Source organism: Chiloscyllium plagiosum, unplaced genomic scaffold, assembly GCF_037043375.1.
Source record: "Chiloscyllium plagiosum isolate Xiang-an unplaced genomic scaffold, Cpla_swu_hap1 HiC_scaffold_26, whole genome shotgun sequence".
Taxonomy (NCBI): Eukaryota; Metazoa; Chordata; class Chondrichthyes; order Orectolobiformes; family Hemiscylliidae; genus Chiloscyllium; species Chiloscyllium plagiosum.
Window position 1 is genome coordinate 40,661,435 of NW_028270164.1, and position 27,348 is coordinate 40,688,782.

The following is a 27,348-nucleotide window of genomic DNA, read 5'->3' on the forward strand; positions in this document are numbered from 1 at the left end:
GTTTAAGGAAACTGTGCCTGTATTCCTCAGTTTCAAAACTGAAAGGTGATCTCATTGAAACTTTGAACATTTCTTACAGAGCATGATAGGGTGGATGGAGACAGGATGTTTGCCTGGCTAGAGACACTAGAATCAAGGTATACTGCCTCATGATGAGGGGAAGGTCATTTCAGACTGAGGTGAAAAAGAATTTCTTCACTCAGGGTAGTGAATCTCTGGCATTCTCTAGCCCAGAGTAATTTGGAGGATCTTTGAGCAGGTTCTAAACAGAAATCAACAGGTTTCTGGGGACTTGTGATGCTGGTGATATGGAGATACTGGGGAAAGTGGCATCAATGTGATGATTAGCCATCATCCAGAATGATGAAACAGGCACAACAGGGTTAGCTGAATGGCCAATTCCTGTTGCTGTGTTTCTGCTAACTTAGACATGAAACTCTACTATTTAGGAGGTCAACCCGGTGATGTCACAATGTTCTTGCTCAGGGAGTGACCAAGATTTGGAGTGTCAAACTGTGTAAACAATTCACTTGAATTTGCAATGTCTTCCACAGACAGAAAAGACTTAACACCATGAACAATTTCACAAACTTTATTTGAACAGTTCCAAATGAAAGTCAGGTTTACTAATATGACTATTCATTCATTAGCTGTAACCCAACTAAGTACAACAACGTGTTCTGTGACTGATTACTATTTGCATGCAGTGATTTGATTAAGATATCTTCCTAATGTGCCACATGTTAGTGTCAAAGGGACTTTCTTAACCTTGTTAATTAATTCGGTGAATATAATGTAAATATGGACCCAAAGTGGTCACATGTGGGGAGTCTGAGATTAAACTGGTTAAGATATTAAAGGGTATGGGGAGTGAGGGGGGAGTGGCATATTGGGAAGAGGTTATTGAATTTGGCCAAAGCCCCAGAGCTCATTCCAACCTGGCCTCCAGGAGGATACCCTGGAAATTCAGGGCACCTCGTCCACTCCATGTGTTTCCCTCAATGAGATTGACCCAGATTTGGTCACCACTTTCGAGGTTCAGTATCACTGGCATAGATCCTGTTTGGGCTTCCCCTGTGCTCAGGATAGTGTGAATGTAACTCAGGTCTTCTTCATTTTTTACCAGGCGCACCTCAGAGGTTGGCCCCCCGAGCAGCGAGTAGGTGAAAAGGTAGGTCCCAGCTAAAGGGGCAGTGAAGACCCCAGTTGCAGAGTTGTAGGCAGAACCTTTGTTCACGATAACCGCATCATAGACCATGCGCCTTTCTCCACGTGGGTTCACGCCATCGGATACTTTGGCATGGAAAATGATGCGCGGTACATCTGGAAATAAAAGTTTTGCTGGAGTGAGACCAGGAAAAATGCTACCTCCAATTACAACAACAACAACCTGCATTCACCTCACACCTGTAATGGCATTAACCATTTAAAGGTTCTTCACTCAAATAAAACAAACCTTTACCTGGACCACATCAGGGGCATCTCAGGAGCAGGTGAGAAGGTCAGTCAAAGAAGTTGGTTTTACAGGCGCGTCTAAGAGGAAGACACACAGAGAGAGGAGGGGACGGATAGTGAGATTTAGGTAGGTGTTTCTGTAGTTCAAGGCCTAAGGCAGCTGAAGGCATAGCCTCCAATGGTAGAGCAAAGGGAACCCCGGGGACGCATGAGAGGCTGAAATTGGAGCAGTGCAAAGATCCGAGAAGGTTGTAGGGACTGGAGGAGTTTACAGAGATGAGGAGGGATGTAGGGGGCTGGAGGATCTGGTGGAGATGGGACAATCTTTTATTCAGTCATGGGACATGGTGCCAATCAAGTGGGCTGCTCCGACCTGAATAGTGCCAAGCTTCGTTATTGTTGTTGGAGCTGCATCCAATAGGCAAGTGTGGAGTATTCCATCACACTCCTAACTGGTGCCTTGTAAATGATGGACAGACTTGGGGAGTCAGGAAGTGTTACCTATTGCAAAAACCCCAAACCCTCGTCATCTCAGTATTTATATGGCTAGTTACTGGTCAAAGGCAAACCCCAAAATGTAAATTGTGGGGGGTTCAGTAATGTCAATGCCATTGAATTTCAGAAAAGAGACAGTTGGATTCTCACTTTTTAGAGATGGCCAACGCCTGGGGTTTGTGTGGCTCAATGTTTTTAGTTTTAATATCTCATGATGTACCAGGCAGTAGTGGCACCCTCTTGTTATAAGCCTCTGAGATATGGACAAGCAAAACCTCAAAACATGGTGAGGTTCCTCAATGGCAACATCTCCAAATTCAGGGGCAGAAAAGATGGTCCAAGAGCAGACATCACTGCCCAATCAACATGGCCACAACCAAGGAGCTGATCACTCAAAACCAGTCCCACTGAGTGAATTGCCAACCAAACCAGATTCCGTAAGCAGCGACTAACTGAGAAATCGATCTGGACCCAGAGATTCCCAGAGGCACAGGGGAAGACCTTTACGGATGGCATCCACACCACCTTGAGGAGGGCAAGCATCCCCAGTGATTGGTGAAGTACTGGCCAAAATGGCCTGTGACCGAAATGGAGAAACTTCATTCAGGAAGGTACTGAACAAGAGGAACCTTCGAAAGGTCACACTGAATATATTCTCACTTACATTTTTGGAGAGTAGCGACCTGCTGTTCCAAATTTGCAATTCTACCGGTCAAGTCATTTATCTCATTCATTTTATCAATTGCATTCTTTGTATCCTGAAAGGTCAACTGAAATAAAATACAAGAAGGGCTTGATTTCAGTAGAGCTCATATTCAAAAAGGCATGCACAGATGGAACGAGGTCTCTCAGGAGTACTCCCTCAATACTGGCCCTCAGACAGCGCCATGCTCCCTCAGCACCAGCCCTTGGACAGTGCAGCGCTCCCCCAGTGGCTACCCCTCAATACAGCTCTCCCTCAGCACTGACTCTCGGACAGTGCGGCATTCCCTCAGCATTGACCATCGGACAGAGCAGCGCACCCTCAGCACCGACCCTCGGACAGTGCAGCGCTCCCCCAGCACCAACTCTCAGGCAGTGCAACACTCCCTCAGCACCGTCCCTTGGGCAGTGCAACGCTCCCTCAGCACCGTCCCTTGGGCAGTGCAGCGCCCCCTCAGCACTGATCCTAAAGATAAAGATTGTCACAACATTGAAAGTGGATTTCACAATTAATTATAAAACAATTCAAAATCTACAATTCAATAATTTAAATGACTTGTCAATTGAAATGACCATTTAAATGTTCCTAGCAGCAGAGCTTATGAATAAAATGTTCCTATTATCTTTGTTCGGAAGCAGAGCTTGAGAGAAACAGATTAGTCCTCGTCACTGGGGATGGGATGGGAATCGGGGCTGAAATCATTCTGGCGTAACTATCATGGCACTGCATTCTGGGGACCATCCTTATAGCTTGCCTCTGTTGAATTCACACACAATAATGGGGGAGGGCATTGGGTTTCTGCTTGGCTTTGTCTCCTGGCCTTGCTGGATGTGCGGAGGGAGGAATTGGAGACATGGAGACATGTGGATATGTGCAGCTCAATGTCATTCTAACCAACATCCACCCAGCCCCTTCCTTACACACTCACTCACTCATTCACACATTCCCTCAATCACTGCATCACTCGCTGACCCTCAGTCACTCACTCATTCACTCACTCACTGGCACTCATTCACTCATCCCACTCCCCCACTGACCCTCACGCATTCATTCACTCACCCACACTTACTCTTATTCATCGTCACTCACTCACACAGACTCACTAACTCAAACACTCACTTTCATTCTCACTCACTCAGCCACACACTCAATTACCCACCACTCACTCACTCACCACACCACCCTCCTTCTCTCCCTCCCTCATTCACTCATTCACTGAACCTCACTCACCCACCCTCCCTCCCTCAGTCTTTCACCCACACTCACTCACTCAGTTATTGTTCCCTTCACTCAGCTGTGCTCCGGTATAGACCATTTGGAGCAGTGGGGACACCATGGAAAGGACGCACATGACCTTCCTGTCATCAGGTTTAACCCTCAAGCTATTCCATCCTGTGTGATCCTTTTACCTCATCCCAATGCCCAGACCATCCTGTCTCAACTCAGTGTGACCACACACCTTCACCTCCAGCAGCCTGACCCTCTATCTCCTCTCCCAACCCCACAGGTCTCTTATTCCTACAGCCCAGTCACCTCTCCATTCACTCGCCCAGGTAAATCCAGGAGCAACCATCAAGACAGAGATTGGCACTAAGCACAGCCAGGGGAGTTCTTGCCCCAAGTCTTCTCAGCATTCAGAGCAATAGCTCAGCTAAAATGGGGAAGAACCCTGGACGGACCACAATACAACCTATGGAATCCCTGGTGGACAGACCCAAATTACAACATTGACCACCCAGTGCATGAAGATGCAGCTTCAGTCCCAAGCTGAGCCGACAGATATCACACAAGCTTGCAGGGAACATAAAGACTGACACAAAGGGTTTCAATAGGTACGTGAAGAGAAAGAAGTTAGTGAAGACAGATGTAGATTCCCTGCAGACAGAAATGGGGGAAATGTACAATAGGGGACAAAGAAATGGCTGACCAACTGAATATATACTTTGCTTCTGTCTTCATAAAAGAGAAGACAAATCAGATACCAGAAACGTTGGAGAATGCAAGATTTAGTGAGAGGGAAGAATGGAGGGAGATCAATATTAGTAGAGAAATGGTGCTGGGAAAATTGATGGGATTGAAGGTAGATAAATCTCCAGGGCTTGGTAATCTACATCCCAGAGTATTTAAGGAAGTGGCTCTAAAAATAGTGGATGCATTGGTGGTCATCTTCCGGGATTCTACAGACTCTGGAAGAGTTCCTGCAGAATGGAGGTTAGCTAATGTTAGTCAAAAAGTGTGGTGCTGGAAAAACACAGCCAGTCAGACAGCATCCGAGGAGCAGGAGAGTTGACGTTTTGAGCATAAGCTCTTCATCAGAAATGCCTCACTCACTCACTCATTCACTGAGCCTCCCTCAGGCACCAAATCACTCATTAATGTTCACTCACTCACTCGCTGACCTTCACTCACTCATTGCAGGTGGGTTTAAGCTCAAGGCAGACTCAGGGTGCAGCACAAAGGAAGGATAACTTAGGATATCTTATGATTTCCAATATCTCTAATAATGATAAGAAAGTTAGCATTAAGGCACTTTACCCGAATGCTCATAATATTCATAACAAGTAGATGAATTAATGACACCAATCATTGTGAATGATTGTGGTATGGTAGGCATCACAGAGATGTGGTTGCAGGGGGTTCAGGGCTGTTATGGACCAGGCCTACCTCTCAAAACATTTCAAGAAGATAGGCCAGACCCTAACTTTTGTTAGTTGTTTTAAGCAGGTATAAAGTGGATATTCCAGGAGAGAATCAGCTAGTCAAATCACTTTGTTTAAAACAAAACAGAATTTATTGACAAGATTACTGAATGAAACACAAACAACAGAAAACAGAATACCTAATAACTTAACCTCTCTGAAAACCCAACAGACTATTCCAACTTAATGATGCTGTTCCAAATACTTGCTACAAACCCCATAAACACCCATGACAGAAAAGATAAAATCAAACACAGGGTCTTGCAGGAGAGAAGGCAGAGAGAGAGAGAGAGAGTATCAGTCTCAGCCTGTTTCTGGATCCTGCAGCTTTTCCATTACTGCCAAAGAAAAAACAAACAAGTGGAAAGCTGAGCTGGGAGAACTGGACACTACCCTTTCATTGCACAAGTTTTTTTGAAACCTGAAAGCCTCTGCCTGAGGCATTATTTGTTAGCAATTATCAGATTGGCCCAAATACTCTTCAATCCCTAGACTTTTCGAAACATATGTCATTTATGACCTCTCTGGAGAAAGAAAGCCAAGGACAGCATAACCTTACTAAAGGAGCAGCTTTACCACAGGGTGAATGGGATCAAAGGATCAAAGGAGAAAGCAGGATTAGAATATTGAGTTGGACGATCAGCCATGATCATGATGAATGGTGGAATTGGCTTGAAGGGCCAAATGGCCGCCTCCTGCCCTGATCTTCTATGTTTCTATGTTACAATGGAGGAGCTCAGCAAACCGGTTTGGAGCAGAGACTTACCTCAGATGCCCAGGTACAGTCCTGAGAGGAAAATGAATGGCAGCTGAAGTGACAGAGAATTAAAAACAGCCAGATTACCTGAAACAAACACAGCAAATAATTCACAGAGTCAAACAAAGTACAGCAAAAAAAGTGTAGCAATCTGATAACAACTATATAGAGTCTTTCACCACATCTCTGTATTACACAGCATCATCCATTCATCTGACAGTTAGTGCTAATTCCAATCACCCTTCTTACTGATCTTCCCTCAGCACTAACCCTCCGACAATGTAGCACTCCCTCGCTACTGACACTCTGTGCAGCGCTCCCTCAGCACTGACCCTCCGACTGTGTGCAGCACTCCCTCAGCACTGACCCTCTGACTGTGTGCATCGCTCCCTCAGCACTGACCCTCCGACTGTGTGCAGCATTCCCTCGCTGTTGACACTCTGTGCAGCGCTCCCTCAGCACTGACCCTCCGACTGTGTGCAGCGCTCCCTCAGCACTGACCCTCCGACTGTGTGCAGCGCTCCCTGAGCACTGACCCTCTGACTGTGTGCAGCGCTCCCTCAGCACTGACCCTCTGACTGTGTGCATCGCTCCCTCAGCACTGACCCTCCGACTGTGTGCAGCACTCCCTTGCTACTGACACTCTGTGCAGCACTCCCTCAGCACTGACCCTCCGACTGTGTGCAGTGATCCCTCAGCACTGACCCTCTGAATGTGTGCAGCGCTCCCTCAGCATGACACACTGACTGTGCAATACTCTCTTGGCATTGACACTCCGACTGTGCAGCAGTCCTTCGGCACTGACCCTCTGATTGTGCAGTACTCCCTCAGTACTGATCCACCAACGGTGCACAATCCATCAGTACTGCAGTCTTTCCAAGTATGCTGTTGATATTACAGAATTTCTCAAACTCATGCACTGTATGGAATTCCAGAGTAACACTAATTTTAAACTTCATTCAGACCACTGCATTTTGAACGACCCAATCTCATCCTTGCAACATTTTCATTTAGCGACTGAATCCACAGTATTTCTGAAGTTCTTCTCTGAAATGACATTAAACAGCCACATCCACCCAGACAGAAACTAAGACAGCATTAAACTGAACGGAGCACCCAACATCAGCTGACTGACTGGGAATGATAATCCCACATGTACAGCCAATTGAGTCTGGATAGGCCTACTCTCTATCATCTCGGTCTTTAGAGGGAGTTCGGAAAGAACAGGAGGGGGAACCACATTGACTTCCTATTCAGGTCCTCAGTGGCTGTGCCCCTCTCCAGAATCTGCGTCAGAGGTCCGGCTGTGCTTGAAACTCTATTGACGCAGTAACCTCAGCTTAACCTCTGGCCTTTGAACTGGCTTGAAGATCTGAGGCCCATTGGTAACCTTAGGTCTGATAACCTTCCACAACTCGACACAGTACATGGGGACGAAGGGCCTGGTGGAGGGGTGGGAGCACAGGTGAGGAGAGGGAAAAGAGGAAAGCTCCTAGTCCTCAGAGCTAATATTGCCCATTCCCCTCACCAGAGCTGAAAGTGTTCAATCATCAGCATTGATTGTGTGGGCTAGGCTTGTGTTCCTTGCCTCAGACCCTCATGTAGAGTCACTGGATTCAGGTCTGGGTCCTTCTCCTCAGAAGGTTGATATTGGCCTTGCCCAGGGAGCCATGCAGATTTACTGGAACGACCCTGGGGCTGAAAGCATTACAATTCCGATGACAGTTTGCACAGACTTGGAGTGTTTGGGGAGGGGTGGGGTGGAGGAGGGGTGGGGTGGAGGAAGGGTGGGGATGAATCTGAACTAGCAGATTAGGATTAATAAAAGCTCTTTAGGTGTGACTGAAACCATTTCCTTGAATTTCTAAAACTAATACGCCCACTGTACTGAGATTCTAACAGTATATCACTACCGCAGCACTGACCTTCTCACAGTGAAGCACTCCCTCAGCACTGACCTTCTGACAGTGCAGTACTCCCTCAGCAACAACACACTGACAGTGCAGTACTCCCTCAGCACTGACCCTCTGACAGTGCAGTACCCCCTCAGCACTGACCCTCTGACAGTGCGGTACCCCTCAGCACTGACCCTCTGACAGTGCGGTACCCCTCAGCACTGACCCTCTGACAGTGCGGTACTCCCTCAGCACTGACCCTCTGACAATGCGGTACTCCCTCAGCACTGACCCTCTGACAGTGTGGTACCCCCTCAGCACTGACCCTCTGACACTGTGGTACTCCCTCAGCACCGACCCTCTGACAGTGCGGAACACCCTCAGCACCGACTCTCTGATGGTGCTGTACTCGCTCAGCACCGACCCTCTGACAGTGCAGTACTCCCTCAGCACTGACTCACTGAGCGTGCAGCTCCCTCAGCACCAACCCTCTGACAGTGCAGTATTCCCTCAGCACCGATTCACTGACCGTGCAGCTCCCTCAGCACCGACCCTCTGACAGTGCAGTACTCCCTCAGCACCGATTCACTGACCGTGCAGCTCCCCCAGCACCGACCCTCTGACAGTGCAGTACTCCCTTAGCACTGACTCACTGACCGTGCAGCTCCCTCAGCACCAACCCTCTGATAGTGCAGTACTCCCTCAGCACCGATTCACTGACCGTGCAGCTCCCTCAGCACCAACCCTCTGACAGTGCAGTACTCCCTCAGCTCTGTCACTGACCGTGCAGCTCCCTCAGCACCAACCCTCTGACAGTGCAGTACTCCCTCAGCACTGATTCACTGACAGTGCAGCTCCCTCAGCACCAACCCTCTGACAGTGCAGCGGTCCCTCAGCATTAACCCTCTGTCAGTGCAGCACTCTCTCAGCACTGATCCAATGACAGTGTGGTACTCCCTCAGCACTAGCCCTCTGACAGCGCAGTACTCCCTCAGCACCAACCCTCTGACAGTGCAGCACTCCCTCAGCACTAGCCCTCTGACAGCGCAGTACTCCCTCAGCACTAGCCCTCTGACAGCACAGTATTCCCTCAGCACCAACCCTCTGACAGTGCAGTACTCCCTCAGCACCAACCCTCTGACAGCGCAGTACTCCCTCAGCACTAGCCCTCTGACAGCGCAGTACTCCCTCAGCATCAACCCTCTGACAGTGCAGCACTCCCTCAGCACTAGCCCTCTGACAGCGCAGTACTCCCTCAGCACTAGCCCTCTGACAGCGCAGTACTCCCTCAGCACCAACCCTCTGACAGCGCAGTACTCCCTCAGCACTAGCCCTCTGACAGTGCAACAATCCCTCAGTACTGCAGTCTTTCCAAGTACACTGTTGACATTACAGAATTTCTCAAACTCCTGCATTGTATGAAATTCTAGAGTAATACTAATTTTAACATTCATTCAGGCCACTGCACTCTGAAAGTCCCAATGTCATCCTTGCAACATTTTCATTTAGCGACTGAATCCACAGCGTTTCATAAGTTCTTCCCTGAAATGATATTAAACAGCCACATCCACCCAGACAGAAACTAAACTGAACATATTGTCATATTGAAATGGAAGCAGACATATACTTTCATGATGTTGTTCATTTTTCTTTCACCGGTCCTCGGTCCCGTGTCTGAGTTACTCTCCCCTCACGTCTCTCTGGGTACAGGGTATTCTCTCTGTGTTGTTTTTAATATCGTTAGGAGTTGGAAAACAGGACATTGGAACAATGGGAGAGGAAGCAGTGACATGTCCTTGGACAAACAAGATTAATGTGAGGATGTGGGCTCACATCCAGACAGATCTGCTGGTGGGATTTGAATAGCATTAAGAAAATATGGGGTGAAATAATGTGAGTTATTGTAAAAACCAATCTGTTTCATTCATGTCCTTTAGGGAAGGAAATTTGCCACCCTTACCCGATCTGGCCTACAGGTGACTCCAGTCCCACTCAGGTGCGGTTGACTCTTAGCCACTGTCCGGGGTAGATGACAGTTACACTTGGTTACAAGAAGTCAGCATGAGGATGAAGTAATGCAAAGAAAATGAACAGAGCACCCAGCATCAGCTGACTGACTGAGAACGTTCATCCCACATATACAGCCAATCTAGTCTGGATAGGCCTCCATCTGTCACCGCAGACAAAGCAGTGCTCTTTCAGTATTCCCCCACTGACTGTGCAACACTCTCTCAGTACAGACCCCCCAACAGTGTAGCACTCCCTCAGTTCTGAACCTCTGACAGTGCGCCACTCAGTCAGTAATACTTTCAGGGAGTGTCGGTCAAGTTCTTAGACTTTGAGGTGGAAGCATATGAGACTTGCTATCAAGGTAGAAACTTCATGTAAGTAGCTGCCATCTCTGAGCAGAAATGTCACAGCCTCTGGATCAGACATGAATAATATTATGCAAGCTGTGAAATATTGAGTAGCTTCTCATTGGTTGCACACTTGTTTAATCTGACTCACAGTGAAATCACCAGCATTTATAATTAAGCAGAGAGAGAGAGAGAGAAGCACAGGACATGGCTAGATACCAAGCAGATAGTCTTCATAGTTACAGTCAAGCAAGCTGTAGGACACATCCTGGGTAAGTAATATAACAGCATGATCTCACTTCCATCGATCTTTGCTGGTGTTGTGGCTTCATGCAGACAGATTCCAATGATTGACAACTTAAAAAAATTCTGTAGTGACTGGAACAAAGTTGATCTCATTGACAATGAGATCCTTGATTGGGGTTGTTAACCTGGGCCAATGAGGGAGCCCTGGCTGACAGCTATAAACAGGAGATCAAGTCCAGGAAGCAAGCCATGGAGGGGGGTCATTATGGCCAATTACCTGCCCTTCTTCAGTGGTTACATTCAGGTCCGGGTGTCCTTAAAGAAGGAGCACGCAGTGTCTACCAACACCCTCAAAGTTTTCAGGGAGAGATGGGCACTGCGCAGTGTGGAGTGCTTTATTTACCCCTCCGACTCTATTTTGATTTAGTTCCTGCCTTCCCTTTTACATTTTATTCACTCAGCATTGCCCTTTGTTGAGAAGCGCACTGCTTATCACTGGCCACTCTGGCGTTTCCTTTCTTCCCAGTGGTGGGACATGAATAAAGTTTTATGAACTTGTTCATTTACTGTGTCTTACGCCTGCACAAACAAAAAAAAAGAAGAAAAAAATAAATAGGAGATACAAAATCTCCTCTCCTCACTCAGGGGACTGACTCCAAGCTGGCTGGCCGGAAGCAAATAAGGGGTGACTTGGTGACGGGATACCAGCCTCTGTGTAGTTATTTCCATTTCTATCTTTGTTGTGAGCTGGGCATGAGGCTCAATTTTTCCTCTCTACAGAAAGTCTTTTTAGAGCAAGGGATGAGGGAACAGCAGAGACATGAACTTTGGGATGGTCTGAAATGCTGTAGAAATCCAAGTCCTTCATTAATTTCTGTTTTAAATCATTGTAACTCTCTGCAGAGCACCTATCATAGAATTTATAATGCAGAAGGAGGCCATTCACCCCTTTGTGCCTGTACCAGTTCCCATATAGAGTTACAAAATAATTAATGAGATACAGGAAGTAAATTCCCAAAACAATGCTTTCAGCATATGAAGACTGGAAATCATATGCTCAGGCTTATACAGGGCAGACATCACAATTTTTATGTACACAGGTTAATAAATACCTCTCTCACACAGATTCAAAGTAGTCTGTGAAGATATTGTCTTCAACACTGATTTCTAGAGAGCTGTCGGACAAGAGGTGAGGCCTCATTAACTTCTTTCTCTTTCAGAGCTTGAGAGGGAGAAGACAATAACCAGGAAATCTTACCTCCTAATGTCACTTCTTCTAGTTAATATCTTCACCTGCTTGGACAGATTTATCGTTTATAGTCTTTGTGAAAGATCATTTCAGCAGTAAGCCAGTGTACAATCACTGTGGGCGGCACGGTGGCACTGTGGTTAGCACTGCTGCCTCACACCGCCAGAGACCCGGGTTCAATTCCCGCCTCAGGTGACTGACTGTGTGGAGTTTGCACATTCTCCCCGTGTCTGCGTGGGTTTCCTCCGGGTGCTCCGGTTTCCTCCCACAGTCCAAAGATGTGCAGGTCAGGTGAATTGGCCATGCTAAATTGCCCGTAGTGTTAGGTAAGGGGTAGATGTAGGGGTATGGGTGGGTTGCGCTTCGGCGGGGCAGTGTGGACTTGTTGGGCCGAAGGGCCTGTTTCCACACTGTAAGTAATCTAAAAAAAACAAGTACTGTTCACACATCAGCCCTGAGCTCTCTGATAGACATTTGTCTGATAACAGGATTGGAGGAGCACGGAAATCTCACAGAACTGTACAAAATTATAGAAGTAGGGCCACAGAGGGTGGATGCAAATATTAAAATTACAATCCTCCAAGCTAGATGCCAATGTAAGTCAAGAATAGGTTGAGGAGAGATACAGGGATGATAACTGGACGATGAAGCCTATCCCAATGCAAGGACTCTGGTAACAATGGTCTGAAATTTGTACTATTTGCTGACTTTATGCAAAATTTCCTGTAAAGGCAACACAGCAGCTCTTGGCTGTTCAGCATCATACCTCCTGTTCCTTCTCGCTGTTCTCGAAACTTCAATACACTAACTGAAAGAGGAAAAGGAAGACAGCACAGTCAGTGCAGAAAGGTGTCAAGTATGCAGTTCTATATTTGCATTTGCTGTTAATACATACAGAGCTCCAGGCGAAAGTGAGGATGCTGGAGATTAGAGTCGAGAGTGTGGTGTTGGAAAAGCGCAGCAGGTCAGGCAGCATCTGAGGAGCAGGGGAATCGATGTTTCAGGCAAAAGCCCTTCATCAGGTTTTCGTACAGAGCTCTGCCTGGAAGCACTTTGCTTGCATGTTTCATGATGTAGGATCATGTTCAAATAACAACTGAGATTGGTGAGTGGCAAAACAGCCTCTTTATTCAGCAATCACAGCACAAGGTTGAGGCGGCCATAGAATCCCGAAATACAGTTCTTACAGTAGCCTCTTCAGACACAGTTCTTACATATATTAAAATTCCACAACTCTGGTGTTGTATTGTTATATTTAAGGAAACAGGAGATGGCCTAAACATATGCTAGGCACTGGCTGCTCCTACTGAAAGGATTAAAGTGTGTCTGCCCAGTTTCCTGCATAATTAAGAAGTGTTGGTCTTTTTGTCCTTTAAGTTAGTAAATGTTAATAAAAATACTAGACCTATATGTTCTAAATAAGTTAGAAGATATACCTATACTTATTAGAAGAAAGAAGGATATTAAACTGATTACGCAGCTGTGAGATTTGTTTACTATTTACGGTGGGAGTTTCATTCATTCATGCAATTTCACAGAAGCTCTGTTTTATCAGTTAAGGGAATAGCGGCCCTGTTAAAAGGTAGGAGAAAGTGAGGACTGCAGATGCTGGAGATCAGAGCTGAAAAATGTGTTGCTGGAAAAGCACAGCAGGTCAGGCAGCATCCAAAGAGCAGGAGAATCGACGTTTTGGGCATAAGCCCTGTTAAAAGGTATTCAATGATGGATGGGTTAACTCCAGGAAAGATAAGAGAGGTAGGCAGTTAATGCAGGAGTTTCTGTGGCTATCGCCATTTCAAACAGGTATGCTGTTTTGGAAAATGTAGGGGGTGATGGATTCTCGGGGGAATGGAGCACAAACAGCCAAGTTTCTGGTATTGAGACTGGCTCTAATGCGATGAAGGGTACGTCTGGTTCCAAGAGATCGATTGTGTTAGGGGACTTGCTAGTCCAAGGTAAAGACATACGTTTCTGTGGCCAGCAGCGAAAAATCAGAATGGTGTGTTTGCTTCCCTGGTGCCAGGAGCAAGGATGTCTCAGAGAGGATAAAGTTCGAGGAGAAAGTGAGGACTGCAGATGCTGGAGATCAGAGCTGAAAATGTGTTGCTGGAAAAGCGCAGCAGGTCAGGCAGCATCCAAGGAGCAGGAGAATCGACGTTTCGGGCATGAGCCCTTCTTTAGGAAAGCCCTGAAGAAGGGCTTATGCCCTAAACGTCGATTCTCCTGCTCCTTGGATGCTGCCTGACCTGCTGTGCTTTTCCAGCAACACATTTTCAGCACTGTCTCAGAGAGGGTGCAGAGTGTTCTCACGGGGGAGAGGGGACAGCAGGAGGTCATTGTCCACATTGGAACCAACGACATTGGAAAGGAAAAGGTTGAGGTTCTGAAGGGAGATTACAGAGAGTTAGGCAGAAATTTAAAAAGGAGGTCCTTGAGAGTAGTAATATCTGGATTAGCCCCAGTGCTACGAGCAAGTGAGGGCAGGAAAAGAAGGATAGAGCAGATGAATGCATGGCTGAGGAGCTGGTGTATGGGAGAAGGATTCATGTTTTTGGATCATTGGAAGCACTTTTGGGGTAGAAGTGACCTGTACAAGAAGGATGGATTGCACCTAAATTGGAAGGGAACTAATATACTGGCAGGGAGATTTGCTAGAACTGCTTGGGAGGATTTAAACTAGTAAGGTGGGGTATGTAGAGGGGTGGGGGTGGGGGGGTGTGGGGGGTTGGTGGGACCCAGGGAGATAGTGAGGAAAGGTTTCAATCTGGGACTGGTACAGTTGAGAACAAAGGTGAGTCAAACAGTCAGGGCAGGCAGGGACAAAGCAGAGAACAACCTAGGACAGATAAATTAAACTGCATTTATTTCAATGCAAGAGGCTTAACAGGGAAGGCAGATGAACTGAGGGCATGGTTAGGAACATGGGACTGGGATATCCTAGCAATTACAGAAACATGACTCAGGGATGGGCAGGACTGGCAGCTTAATGTTCCAGGATACAAATGCTACAGGAAGGACAGAAAGGGAGGCAAGAGAGGAGGGGGAGTAGTGATTTTGATAAGGGATAGCATTACAGCTGTACTGAGGGATGATATTCCCGGAAATACATCCAGGCAAGTTATTTGGGTGGAACTGAGAAATAAGAAAGGGATGATCACCTTATTGGGATTGTATTATAGATCCCTTAATAGTCAGAGCGAAATTGAGAAACAAATTTGTAAGGGGATCTCAGCTATCTGTAAGAATAATAGGGTAGTTATGGTAGGGGATTTTCACTTTCTAAACATAGACTGAGACTGCCATAGTGTTAAGGCAATTTGTTAAGTGTGTTCAAGAAAATTTTCTGATTCAGTATGTGGATATACCTACAAGAGAAGGTATATGTGACCTCCTCTCGGGAAATAAGGCAGGGCAGGTGACTGAGGTGTCAGTGGGGCAGTACTTTGGGGCCAGCGACCATAATTCTATTAGTTTTAAAATAGTGATGGAAAAGTATAGACCAGATCTAAAAGTTGCAGTTCTAAATTAGAGAAAGTCCAATTTTGACGGTATTAGGCAAGAACTTTCAAAAGCTGATTGGAGTCAGACGTTCGCAGGTAAAGGGACGGCTGGAAAATGGGAAGCCTTCAGAAATGAGATAACAAGAATCCAGAGAAAGTATATCCCCATTAGGGTGAAAGGAAAGGCTAGTAGGTCTAGGGAATGCTGGGTGAATCAAGAAGTTGAGGGTTTGGTTTCGAAAACGAAGGGAGTATATGTCAGGTATAGACAGGATAGATCGAGTGGATCCTTAGAAGAGTATAAAAACAGTAGGAGTATACTTAAGAGGGAAATCAGGAGGGCAAAAAGGGGACATGAGATAGCTTTGGCAAATAGAATTAAAGAGAATCCAAAGGATGTTTACAAATACATTAACGACAAAAGGGTAACTAGGGAGAGAATAGGGCCCCTCAAAGATCAGCAAGACAGCCTTTGTGTGGAGCCACAGGAGTTGGGGAAGATACTAAACAAGTATTTTGCATCAGTATGTACTGTGGAAAAGGACAAGGAAGATATAGAATAGTACTAAATAGATGGTGACATCTTGCAAAATGTCCATATTACAGAGGAGGAAGTGCTGGGTGTCTTGAAATGCATAAAAGTGGATAAATCCCCAGGACCTGATCAGGTATACCTGAGAACTCTGTGTGAAGCTAGAGAAGTGATTGCTGGGCCTCTTGGTGAGATATTTGTATCATCGATAGTCACAGGTGAGGTGCCGGAAGACTGGAGGTTGGCTAACGTGGTGCCACTGTTTAAGAAGGGCGGTAAAGACAAGTCAAGGAACTATAGATCAGAGAGCCTGATGTCAGGTTGTTGGAGGGAATCCTGAGGGACAGGATGTACATGTATTTGGAAATGCAAGGACTGTTCAAGGATAGTCAACATGTCTTTGTGCATGGGAAATCATGTCTCACAAACTTGACTGAGTTTTTTGAAGAGGTCACAATGAGAATTGATGAGGGCAGAGCGATGGATGTGATCTATATGGACTTCAGTTTGACAAGGTTTCCCATGGGAGACTGGTTAGCAAGGTTAGATCTCATGGAATACAAGGAGAACCAGCCAGTTGGATACAGAACTGGCTCGAAGGTAGAAGACAGAGGGTGGTGATGGAGGGTTGTTTTTAAGACTGGAGGCCTGTGACTAGTGGAGTGCCACAAGGATCGGTGCTGGATCCACTACTTTTCATCATTTATATAAATGATTTGGATGTGAGCATAAGAGGTATAGTTAGTAAGTTTGCAGATGACACCAAAATTGGAGGTGTAGTGGACAGCAAAGAAGGTTACCTCAGAGTACAATGGGATCAAAGTTTGTGCGAAGATTTGTAGCTCAGGTGCTCGTTGTTGTGGTTCTGTTCGCCGAGATGGAAGTTTTTGTTGCAAACGTTTCGTCCCCTGGCTAGGCGACATCATCAGTGCTTGGGAGCCTCCTGCAAAGCGCTTCTTTGATGTTTCCTCCGGTGTTTATAGTGGTCTGTCCCTGCCGCTTCCGGTTGTCAGTTTCAGCTGTCCGCTGTAGTGGTTGGTATATTGGGTCCAGGTCGATGTGTTTGTTGATGGAGTTTGTGGATGAATGCCATGCCTCTAGGAATTCCCTGGCTGTTCTCTGTCTGGCTTGCCCTATGATAGTAGTGTTGTCCCAGTCGAATTCATGTTGCTTATTGTCTGCGTGTGTGGCTACTAAGGATAGCTGGTCGTGTCGTTTCGTGGCTAGTTGATGTTCATGTATGCGGATTGTTAGCTGTCTTCCTGTTTGTCCTATATAGTGTTTTGTGCAGTCCTTGCAAGGTATTTTGTACACTACATTAGTTTTGCTCATGTTGGGTATCGGGTCCTTCGTTCTGGTGAGTTGTTGTCTGAGCGTGGCTGTTGGTTTGTGTGCTGTTATGAGTCCTAGGGGTCGCAGTAGTCTGGCTGTCAGTTCTGAGATGCTCCTGATGTATGGTAGTGTGGCTAGTCCTTTTGGTTGTGGTATGTCCCCGTTCTGTGGTCTTTCTCTTAGGCATCTGTTGCAAAACTAATGTAGTGTACAAAATACCATGCAAGGACTGCACAAAACACTATATAGGACAAACGGGAAGACAGCTAACAATCCGCATACATGAACATCAACTAGCCACGAAATGACACGACCAGCTATCCTTAGTAGCCACATACGCAGACAACAAGCAACATGAATTCAACTGGGACAACACTACTATCATAGGGCAAGCCAGACAGAGAACAGCCAGGGAATTCCTAGAGGCATGGCACTCATCCACAAACTCCATCAACAAACACATCGACTTGGACCCAATATACCAACCACTACAGCGGACAGCTGAAACTGACAACCGGAAGCGGCAGGGACAGACCACTATAAACACCGGAGGAAACATCAAAGAAGCGCTTCGCAGGAGGCTCCCAAGCACTGATGATGTCGCCTAGCCAGGGGACGAAACGTTTGCAACAAAAACTTCCAGCTCGGCGAACAGAACTACAATGGGATCTTGATCAGATGGGCCAATGGGCTAAGAAGTGGCAGATGGAGTTTAATTCAGATAAACATGAGATGCTGCACTTTGGGAAAGCAAATCTTAGCAGGACTTATACACTTAATGGTAAGGTCCTAGGGAGTGTTGCTGAACAAAGAGACCTTGGAGTGCAGGTTCATAGCTCTTTGAAACTGGAGTCGCAGGTAGATCGGACAGTGAAGAAGGCGTTTGGTATGCTTTCCTTTATTGGTCAGAGTATTGAGTACAGGAGTTGGGAGGTCATGTTGCGGCTTTACAGAGGTTTATAAAGTAATGAGGGGCATGGATAGGATAAATAGACAAGGTCTTTTCTCCATGCTGGGGGAGTCCAGAACTAGAGGGCATTGGTTTGGGGTGAGAGGGGAAAGATATAAAAGAGACCTAAGGGGCAACTTTTTCATGCAAAGGGTGGTACATGTTTGGAATGAACTGCCAGAGGAAGTGGTGGAGGCTGGCACAATTGCAACATTTAAATGGCATCTGGATGGGTATATGAATAGGAAGGATTTGGAGGGATATGGGCCGGGTGCTGGCAGGTGTGACTAGATTGGGTTGGGATATCTGGTTGGTATGGATGAGTTGGACTGAAGGGTCTGTTTCCATGCTGTACATCTCTATGACTCTAAGTCCATAAGCTGTTTGGTATTCTGTAATCTATTCAGGTCTGAGAGACGGTAAGGGCTGATTTATATTATAATGTTTTGTGGAGACTTGATGGGGATGGCATTGTTTATGATACTGACACTTATTCAGAGGTAGCTTTTAATAAAGAAATAGGCCTGATAAGGTTAAAGGTGTGAAGAAGCAGTAATCAGTTGAAAGGGATGTTTTCATTTTAGTCTCTATTGTAATAGTAAAATGTACTACAAAACTGTGGTTTTATGAGTGAATGAATGAAAGAATGAAACCGTGGCATTGTAAGGAGTTATGAATGAATCAAATGGGCACACAGTTTATTAAATAAAGGCGCTTGTGAGTGGTTAGTAAGGAGACCTACAATACAATATCTCACAATAGTATCCATTGGAATAGAATGTGTTGAGCCCGTGGAAAAGTCAATCTCCAATTACTTCAGAATCAACAATACAACAACATGGGCTCAAATTCAGAAATAACCTCTTAGACAATGATAATCTGAAGAGATTTCTCAGGCAAAAATGATCCAGTGAAATTCCTCAGACAATGGTGATACATTGTGCAATGCTTAGACAATGAGCATCCAAAGAGATCCCTCAGATAATGATGATACAAAGAGATCCCTCAGATAATGATGATACAAAGAGATTCCTCAGACAATGAGGATCCAACGATATTCACTAAATAATGGAGACAGAAAGTGGACCAATTTGTTTGGATCAGATGGGCTAACTGGCTGAAGAGCTAACAAGAAGATTTGTCTAATTAGTGATTCATGATAATTAGAATAGTGTGAGTTCAGAGGTCTCCTGATCCACTGTCCAGCCTTGTAAATGAGCACTGAATATATCTCCACTAGTGCGTCTTGTAGACACAGTGTTGAACAGGAAACTAGCTTCACTAAACAGGATCTATGAGAGCTATGAGCCAATGTAGAATGAACTTGTCCTCTCCTGTGTCCAGAAGTTCCCTCCATCCATTGTAAAACCTTGGGGAGTCCCTTGTATATCCTATAGATGATCCACAATGCAGATCTGACAGAGGAGTTGGATACCAAGTCTAATGGATCTACAAGCCATCCAGCGCTAAATGCTGGTAATTCTCAACCCAACTGGACTGGCACAAGAGTGGAAAGTCAACATCCATGAAAAGTGAAAGCACAGGAAAGTTCCTATCCACAAATTCCTTGTCATTATATTTATCCATCACAATTGGCAAACCAACAGTGAGTCAGAATCTGGTTTAATAAAAAGAAACAGGGAACATCATTGATAGCTTTTTACTCCAAGGATCACAAGTTCATTCTACATTGGCTCATAGCTCTCATAGATCCTGTTTAGTGAAACTAGTTTCCTGTTCAACACTGTGTCTACAAGACGCACTAGTGGAGATATATTCAGTGCTCATTTACAAGTTCTGTCATTGGATCCAACTGTCTGGAGAACTGAAAGATAGAGTGTTCCCTGATTATAAACAACATCACAAAGTAAGATGCAAGAATTTCAGAGTAGAGTTTGATGACAAGAATAAATACACTTACTTTCCTGTAACCTGGTTTCACATTTCTAGTAAGTGCTATGCCATAAGTACTCAACAATTCACATCCAACACTGAATAGGAAATTACAGAAACCGTGATGTCCATAGATTATCACAAAAATGCAGCTTTCATTGCACATTGTCTGATTCTTAATAACTTGATAATACTTCAAGTTCAATCTTAAAGTAAACTTTGGTATTGACTTTAACTTCAGTGATTAAATGTATTGATTGCATTTATCAATGTTATCAGATTATTACTTCCCATCTATCTCCCTAATCCTGTTTAAAAGTTTTAGAGAGATGAAAAAGTCCCATTTCTAAGATATTGTGTTAGTCCAATGTATCTGGACCTGTTGGACTGCAGCAGTTATAGGAGATGGATCAGAACCAGCTTTGCAATGGAACCAAGAGATGGGACATGAATGTTAACCGAGCCAAAGCCATGTTGTGAATAATTAAATAAAAATGCCTTTCATGAACTGCAGATGGCCCACATTGCTTCAGAACCAATGAACTAAATACTGAAATGTAGTGTCACAATTGTGTAATTATAGTGAGTTTTGAGAAGATTTGTAGTTCAGGTTGAGGTTATGGATATAAATTTGCTTGCTGAGCTGAAAGGTTCATTTTCAAATTTATGTGTAATTATTGATTAGATTAGATTCCCTACAGTATGGAAACAGACCCGATTAGATTAGATTCCCTACAGTATGGAAACAGACCCTTCGGCCCAACAAGTCCATACCGACCCTCCGAAGAGTAACTCACCCAGACCCATTTCCCATATTTACCCTGACTATGGGCAATTTAACATGACCAATTCACCTAATCTGCACATCTTTGGATTGTGGGAGGAAACCAGAGTATCTGGAGGAAACCCATGCAGACAATGTGCAAACTCCACACAATCAGTTACCCAAGGCAGAAATTGAACCTGGGTCCCTGGCGCTGTGAGGCAGCAGTGCTAACCACTGAGCCACTATGCCGCCAATAGATTTATTCAGAGAGTGGCACATTACAGTATCCATCTGACTTGAACCACACCCCATTTCACCTCCTTACAAGTGCTCGAGTAAATACCCAATGTATGACTTCCAATGTCATGAAAGCAATAATATCAATCACCCTGTTCAGACAAGTTATGGCACACCGATGGGACAGGTGAGACTTGAACATGGCCCTTCTGCCCCAGAAGTAGGACCACATTCCCCTCCATCTCTCCCCTCGCCCCCTGCCATTGTTATATGCTCGAGTTGATATAATGAACAACCTTGATGAGCCTGTTCACCCCAAACTATGAGGTACTCCATCATTGTTCATCTTTAATTGCCAATTCAGGAAGCTGAGTGTCACACACACCACCATTTCAAAATAATTAATACTTTTGTGATTGATATAGGCTCTCCATTCTTAGATCATAATTATAAAAGTGCTTTCTCTTGTGGGACTGTGATGACTATTTGAATTGATGTTTCAGGTAATACTTTTCAAAGAGGATCTATTCTCTGTGTGTTACAGTTCATGGATAAACCCACAATATTCCCTGTGGTAATTATTTCTGGACATTTGTGTGGATGTAAACTGTACTTTCAGCACAATGTTCAATGGAACAGCACCTGGGCACTCCCACTGCTGGACCTGAACAATGTCAGACGCTGTAACACAGCATGATGTCACTCTGACCTATACTGCTGTTCTGACCCTGATCCAAACACTCAAGACACCAGGAACAAACTCTTAATTGTAGAATGAGTTACCCAAATGTTACATCAAAGTGGACCCTCATAATGATAGTGGGATGTAAATGATGACATCTTTAATTATACATTCACTGTAATATTCTATCATTTGCACAGCTAAATCCATACTTCACTCCCTCCACAGCCAATATCTCTTCCTAAGGTGTAGTGCCCAAAACTGCTTCCAGTTACTCCCTCTAGCAGGCCACTGACCCAATTGTCTTTGAGAGCATAATCTCAGTTTTTTATTCATATTGTAACTATCACATTGTTTTATTTCCTTTAGCTTCAGATTGGAGATGAAAACAAAAGGAAAATACTGCTTGAAACCAAGGAAATAGTGTAAAGAGATGGCTGCAGTTTAAAAGGCATGTTTACTGGAGTACATTGTGCATTCTATACAGTATAGCCTTCCCATGGGAAAGTGAGGGCAAAAGCAGATAACATGTTGCCAATGGGATTTGAATTAAAGGATAACTGCTTGTGTACTGTGATAATACTGCTCCTTTAATAAGGTAATATTGTCCTTGTTTTTTTTCAGAGGTGTTGTAAACACATAGATTCCAAAATGCCTCGGTTTATCTACTTGAAGAAGCTTTTAAGATTTTAAACAAACTCTTGTACAATGAAAGGGGTGTGGCCAGTTCTCCCAGCTCAGCTCTCTGCTTCGATTTGGTTTAGTTTCAGCAAGCAGTCTGGCTGTTTTTTGAGGCTGCTGGTCAAAGAAACAGTTATGCGGAAGAAGGTGTTCCATGCTGAATCTCTCTGCATCTCTCTCTCTCTCTCCTGTAAGACCCTTTGTTTGATTTTATCTTTTGTATCAAGGGGTGTTTATGTTGCAAGTATTTAGAACAGCATCATTAAGTTTGGATAGTCTGCTGGTTTTCAGAGAGTTAGGTTATCCTATATTCTGTTCTCTTTTGTTTGTGTTTCATTCAGTACTATGTAAATAAATTCTGTTTTGTTTAAAACCAAGGGGCTTTGACCAGCTGCATCACTCTTGGAATATCCACTTCTAAGCCTGCTCAAAACAAGTGAGGGTCTGGGCTACCTTCTTGAAATGTTTTAAGGGGGTCTGGCCTGGTCCATAACAGGTACCAACGTTGGAGGAGTGCAGGTCTGTGCATACATGAATCAATTGGCTAATTGAGTGCAAGGAGTACATGATTAATTGTTTGACCTTGGCTCTCCTTGGAAGTCACCAATCACTCAATGGAGGATGCTATGTGATCACCTGCTTGACACATGGCAATACTTATAACATGCATGGACTCCTTCCCACTCTATACAAAGCTGTGCCTAATCCCTGACATTGGCCAGCATGTGTTTCCCTAATCTTTGCAGCTTGCCTGGCTGGCTTCTTATGGCTGTGATCAAATGGACCATCACCAACATTTAGCTCAGTAAGGCCTGATCCTCAGCAGTGCCTTGGAGCTTGGCTTTCACAGCATCCCTCAGCTCCTGGGCTGTGTCTGTGCTGTGTTGATTGGATATTCAAACCCATCCTGATGCTCGTAACTAATTTGGATCAGAATGCATGTGATTTGAGGTTCTCAGCTTCACAGGTGCTATTGTGCCCAGAGATGCAGTCTATGCTCTCCAGGTTTGGGATTTGGATTAAGAACATCCATAAAAAGACAATAAATGTTCATTGGGTCTGTGGGAACAGCATGGCATGCCCATTATAGCACCACCAGCTAGGATATATTCTCACTCTGCTACATTGTCACTCTACCTTTCTGTCAGCAATGGACTGGCCTCCCCATGCCCCAGCAAAGCAGAGGGCTCCTGCTTTCGCAGAAATGATGCCCAAGAGTTTGGTTATCCCTCCATCTATCTTTGCCCCTTCCTGTTGATCTGGTTCTGCCTGTCACAGAAGAAAGAGGAAATTTAGTCGCTTGATAAATACCAACTGACTCCCTTGTTCTTCCATGTCCTCATCACTCATATTGATCCTTCGACATGTTAGTTTCTATCCAACCATTCCCTCAAGCAGAATAGTCACCAGTCTTTGGCATCAAATGCCACATAGTGCCGAGGGTGATCACACATTCACCAGCCCATCTGCATGCTCGTACTAGTGTGTTACCTGTGAGAGACAATCCCATGACACAGATCACATATCAAAGAATGTTATTGACCCTTTTCCGGCACCATCCCTTGACCTTGGAAAGACCCCCTCTGGGATTCCTCACTCAGGCTGTAGCGACTCCTGTTGCCCTCAATCAGGCAGAGCACCTTCTAACATTCTCTGGCAGCCTGGAAGAAGGGTAAGGAAGCATTGCTAAACCATCGGGCCAGCGTTTGTAGGAGCAAGTTACTGCGGATGCTGGAATCTGTACTGTAAACAAAAAGTGCTGGAAATCAAGCTAACATTTCAAGTCTAGGTGACTCTGAGTGACAGTGGCTGGGGACATGGGGTGAGGGGGGCTGCTCACAGGATGTCAAATTTTCATGAAGGTGGATTGAGGAGGTATGAGATTGAGAGAGGCTGTGGTTTATGAAGGGTTGATGAAACAAAAATGAACACGAACCTGTAGCTTTGCTGATGCAGGAACTCATGTTTTTATAATGTGCCTCTCTTGTAGCCAGCCTGGACTTTCGGAACCTTCACCTGATGTGGGATCCTCCAACAGAAACAACCCCCGCCTCATATATCCATGTGTTTCAGATGCCTGCAGTTAGCCCTTTAAAATTCCATATGCATTTTACGAGGAGGCACGATGCCTCAGTGGTTAACACTGCTGCCTGACAGCACCAAGGGCCTGGGTTCAATTCCAGCCTCTAGCGACTGTCTGGATGGAGTTTGCATGCTTCCTCCGGGTGCTTTGGTTTCCTTGCACAGTCCAAAGGTTTGGACGTTATGTGGATTGACCATGGGGAAATGTCAAGATGAAGGTGGGGGTTTGGGTCTGGCTGGGATGCCCTTTAGAGGGTCAGTGCAGACTCAAGGCACCAAATGGCCTCCTTCTGCACTGAGGGATTCTATGAATTCTGTGGGTACCAGGTCCTGGTGTGAAAGTGGAAATGGTGCCCTCCTCCAGTTCTGCCATCAGGAATGGTATGCTGCTGATTTAAACCCATATGCCCTGTGGTGCTATCATCTCAACAGTAAATTCTATGGGATATGCTGAACTTGCTCTAGAGCCAGTGAGATCTTAGTTTTACCCTGTTGCTAGCTTTCTCTCTGGCAGATCCTTTAAAAGGTGCCTGCAGTGATATACTGTCATGATATAAAGTGATGTCGTTTATTTAATTACTTGCAAGATGTTCAATAATATTAATGCTGGGCTGGACAACTATTTTTATTGCAGACAATTTGAAAATAAATCATTATCACATTTATTGTAATTAAAAATTGTTCCAGCACTAAGAATGTTCCAAATATATCCTGTTTTGGAGGAAGATTTGGGGGTTAATTTTGAAAAGATAGGCATTTATTGGTCAAACCAACATGAGCTGTCACAGAAATTCAAGTGCCATTTACATTCAGCATAAAATTAATATCCATAATTCTGTTGATTGCATTCCTTGTAAGCCCTGCTCTATAAGGAGCCTTGGTGAATTTCTGCAGTGTGCCTTGGTGATCATATACACAGTCATTAAATGTCCTGCTGTGGACAGAGTGAATGTTTTTGGATGGGATGCCCATCAAGTAAGCAGCTTAGACCTGGATGGTATTAAGCTTCTTGAGTGTCACTGGAACTGTCCCCATCCAGGCAAGTGGGGGTAATCCATTACACTCCTGACTTGTACCTTGTAGATGGTGGGCAGGCTTTGGAGGGTGAGTTACTCATTACAGGATTCCGAGTCTCTGACTTGCTCTTGTAGACATATTATTTATATGCCTATTCCAGTCCAGGTTATGTTATCGAAGTAAGAATCACACAACACCAGGTTATAGGCCAACATGTTTTTTTGGAGCGCTGCTTCATCAACAGGTGGAGGAGAACCACCTGATGAAGGACCGGTGCTCCGAAAGCCAGTGCTTCCAAATAAATCTTTTGGACTATAACCTGGTGTTGCGTGATTTTTAACTTTGTCCACCCCAGTCCTACACCAGCACCTTCAAGTTGTTGAAGTAATTTAGACATTGTGTCTCCATTACAAGCCAGAGATGGATCATTCATTGTTTAGGTCTTGCACTTCTGCCTCCGATCATGTCAGATAAACATAGAAAGAAACACAGAATGCTTGAGGAACTCAATAGTTCTGATAATGGCTGTAGAGAGAGAAACAGAGTTCGCGTTTTGAGGTATGGCACTCCAGAAGATAAACATTGACAAACAGAGATCCATTTCGAATTTTCATTAACTCCAAGCTTGTTTAAAATGCATTCATTTCAGATGTCTACCAATTTCTTAACCAGGTACCCTCCATCTGTATAAGTTGAAATCTTAAGTCCAAAACTAAAATGAGAGGATGAGAGTGCAGAGACTGTATGTTCCTGTTGGGTGAAGGGCCAGGCTGATAGGTGTAGGGAATGCTGGCTGTCTAACGAAGTTGAAGTTCTGGTCAAGAAAAAGAAGGAAGCGTATGTTTTATTTCAGACCTTCAGCACCTACAGTGGTTTCCTTTTATATACAATATTTTGAATGTTTCATTGGTTGCTCATGATTGGTTGCTTTTGCATCTGACTATCACACAGGCTAATTGACCATGTTAATTTGTTATCGGTTCACTGTGTTTTTGGTTTACCATTCAGGTCTGATTCCTCATCAGTACTGATGGAACCATTAAGGGTACATATGTGCTTTTAGACATAACAGTTGAAATAATATTTGCCTACAGATGTCTCTATAGCAACAGTTGCTAAATTGAAAGTTTCTCCATGGGATATTAGTAGCACAATCATGATTTTATACGAAAGAGAAAATTGCAAGTCTATTAAATGTTTTGAGATGTACATTAAGAGTAAATGAATCATCTATTTGCCAACCTTTTAATAGTGTAAGGTAAACAGAAGAGACAGGCATTGAATGTATTATTGTGTGACAGTTAATGAGGACACTGCTGATGGAGATTTCACCTAATGGATATGGAACAGAACATACCAATCAACTCACTACTGAAGCACTGTTGACCAGCACAAATTGAACAGAATTAGGTTCTTGTACAATGGGCTTTGTTCTTTGAGACCAGTGGACCTGATGCAGTATTTGGTTAATGCATGGCAACAATTCTGAGAGAGCTGTGCTCAAATCTTATGACTGTGAATTACGGACTGCACTGAACATCAAGTCCCACTACTCCACCAGTTGCACCATTAGTGTAAATGTATTGATTCAATTACCAAAATGGAAATTGCTTCTCTTTAAAACAACTATGAAAAATATAAGAAATGTCGACCATGCTGCTTTAATGAGCTCAAAATAATGCATTCATTATGAACAATATTGAATTTGCAGCAAGTATTAAACTCTGCTTATGATAAGATCTGGAATGAAATCTATGTCCTTTAACCTTTCATACAGGCATACTCAGATAACACAAAAATACAAACCTCTGCAAAAATGTT

At 44.6% G+C, this 27,348-nt stretch overlaps 1 protein-coding gene across 1 annotated transcript; it reads right to left on the reverse strand.

Moving 5' to 3' along the window:
* Positions 1-576: 576 nt before the first annotated feature.
* On the reverse strand, positions 577-9,749 carry LOC122563250 (complement C1q-like protein 4). The gene is made up of 4 exons (XM_043716877.2): positions 9,632-9,749; positions 6,119-6,196; positions 2,615-2,720; positions 577-1,323 (listed from the first exon to the last, which is right to left on the reverse strand). The coding sequence occupies exons 1-4, from the start codon at positions 9,647-9,649 to the stop codon at positions 929-931; spliced, it is 597 nt and encodes a 198-aa protein (XP_043572812.1). The 5' UTR covers positions 9,650-9,749; the 3' UTR covers positions 577-928.
* Positions 9,750-27,348: the final 17,599 nt, after the last annotated feature.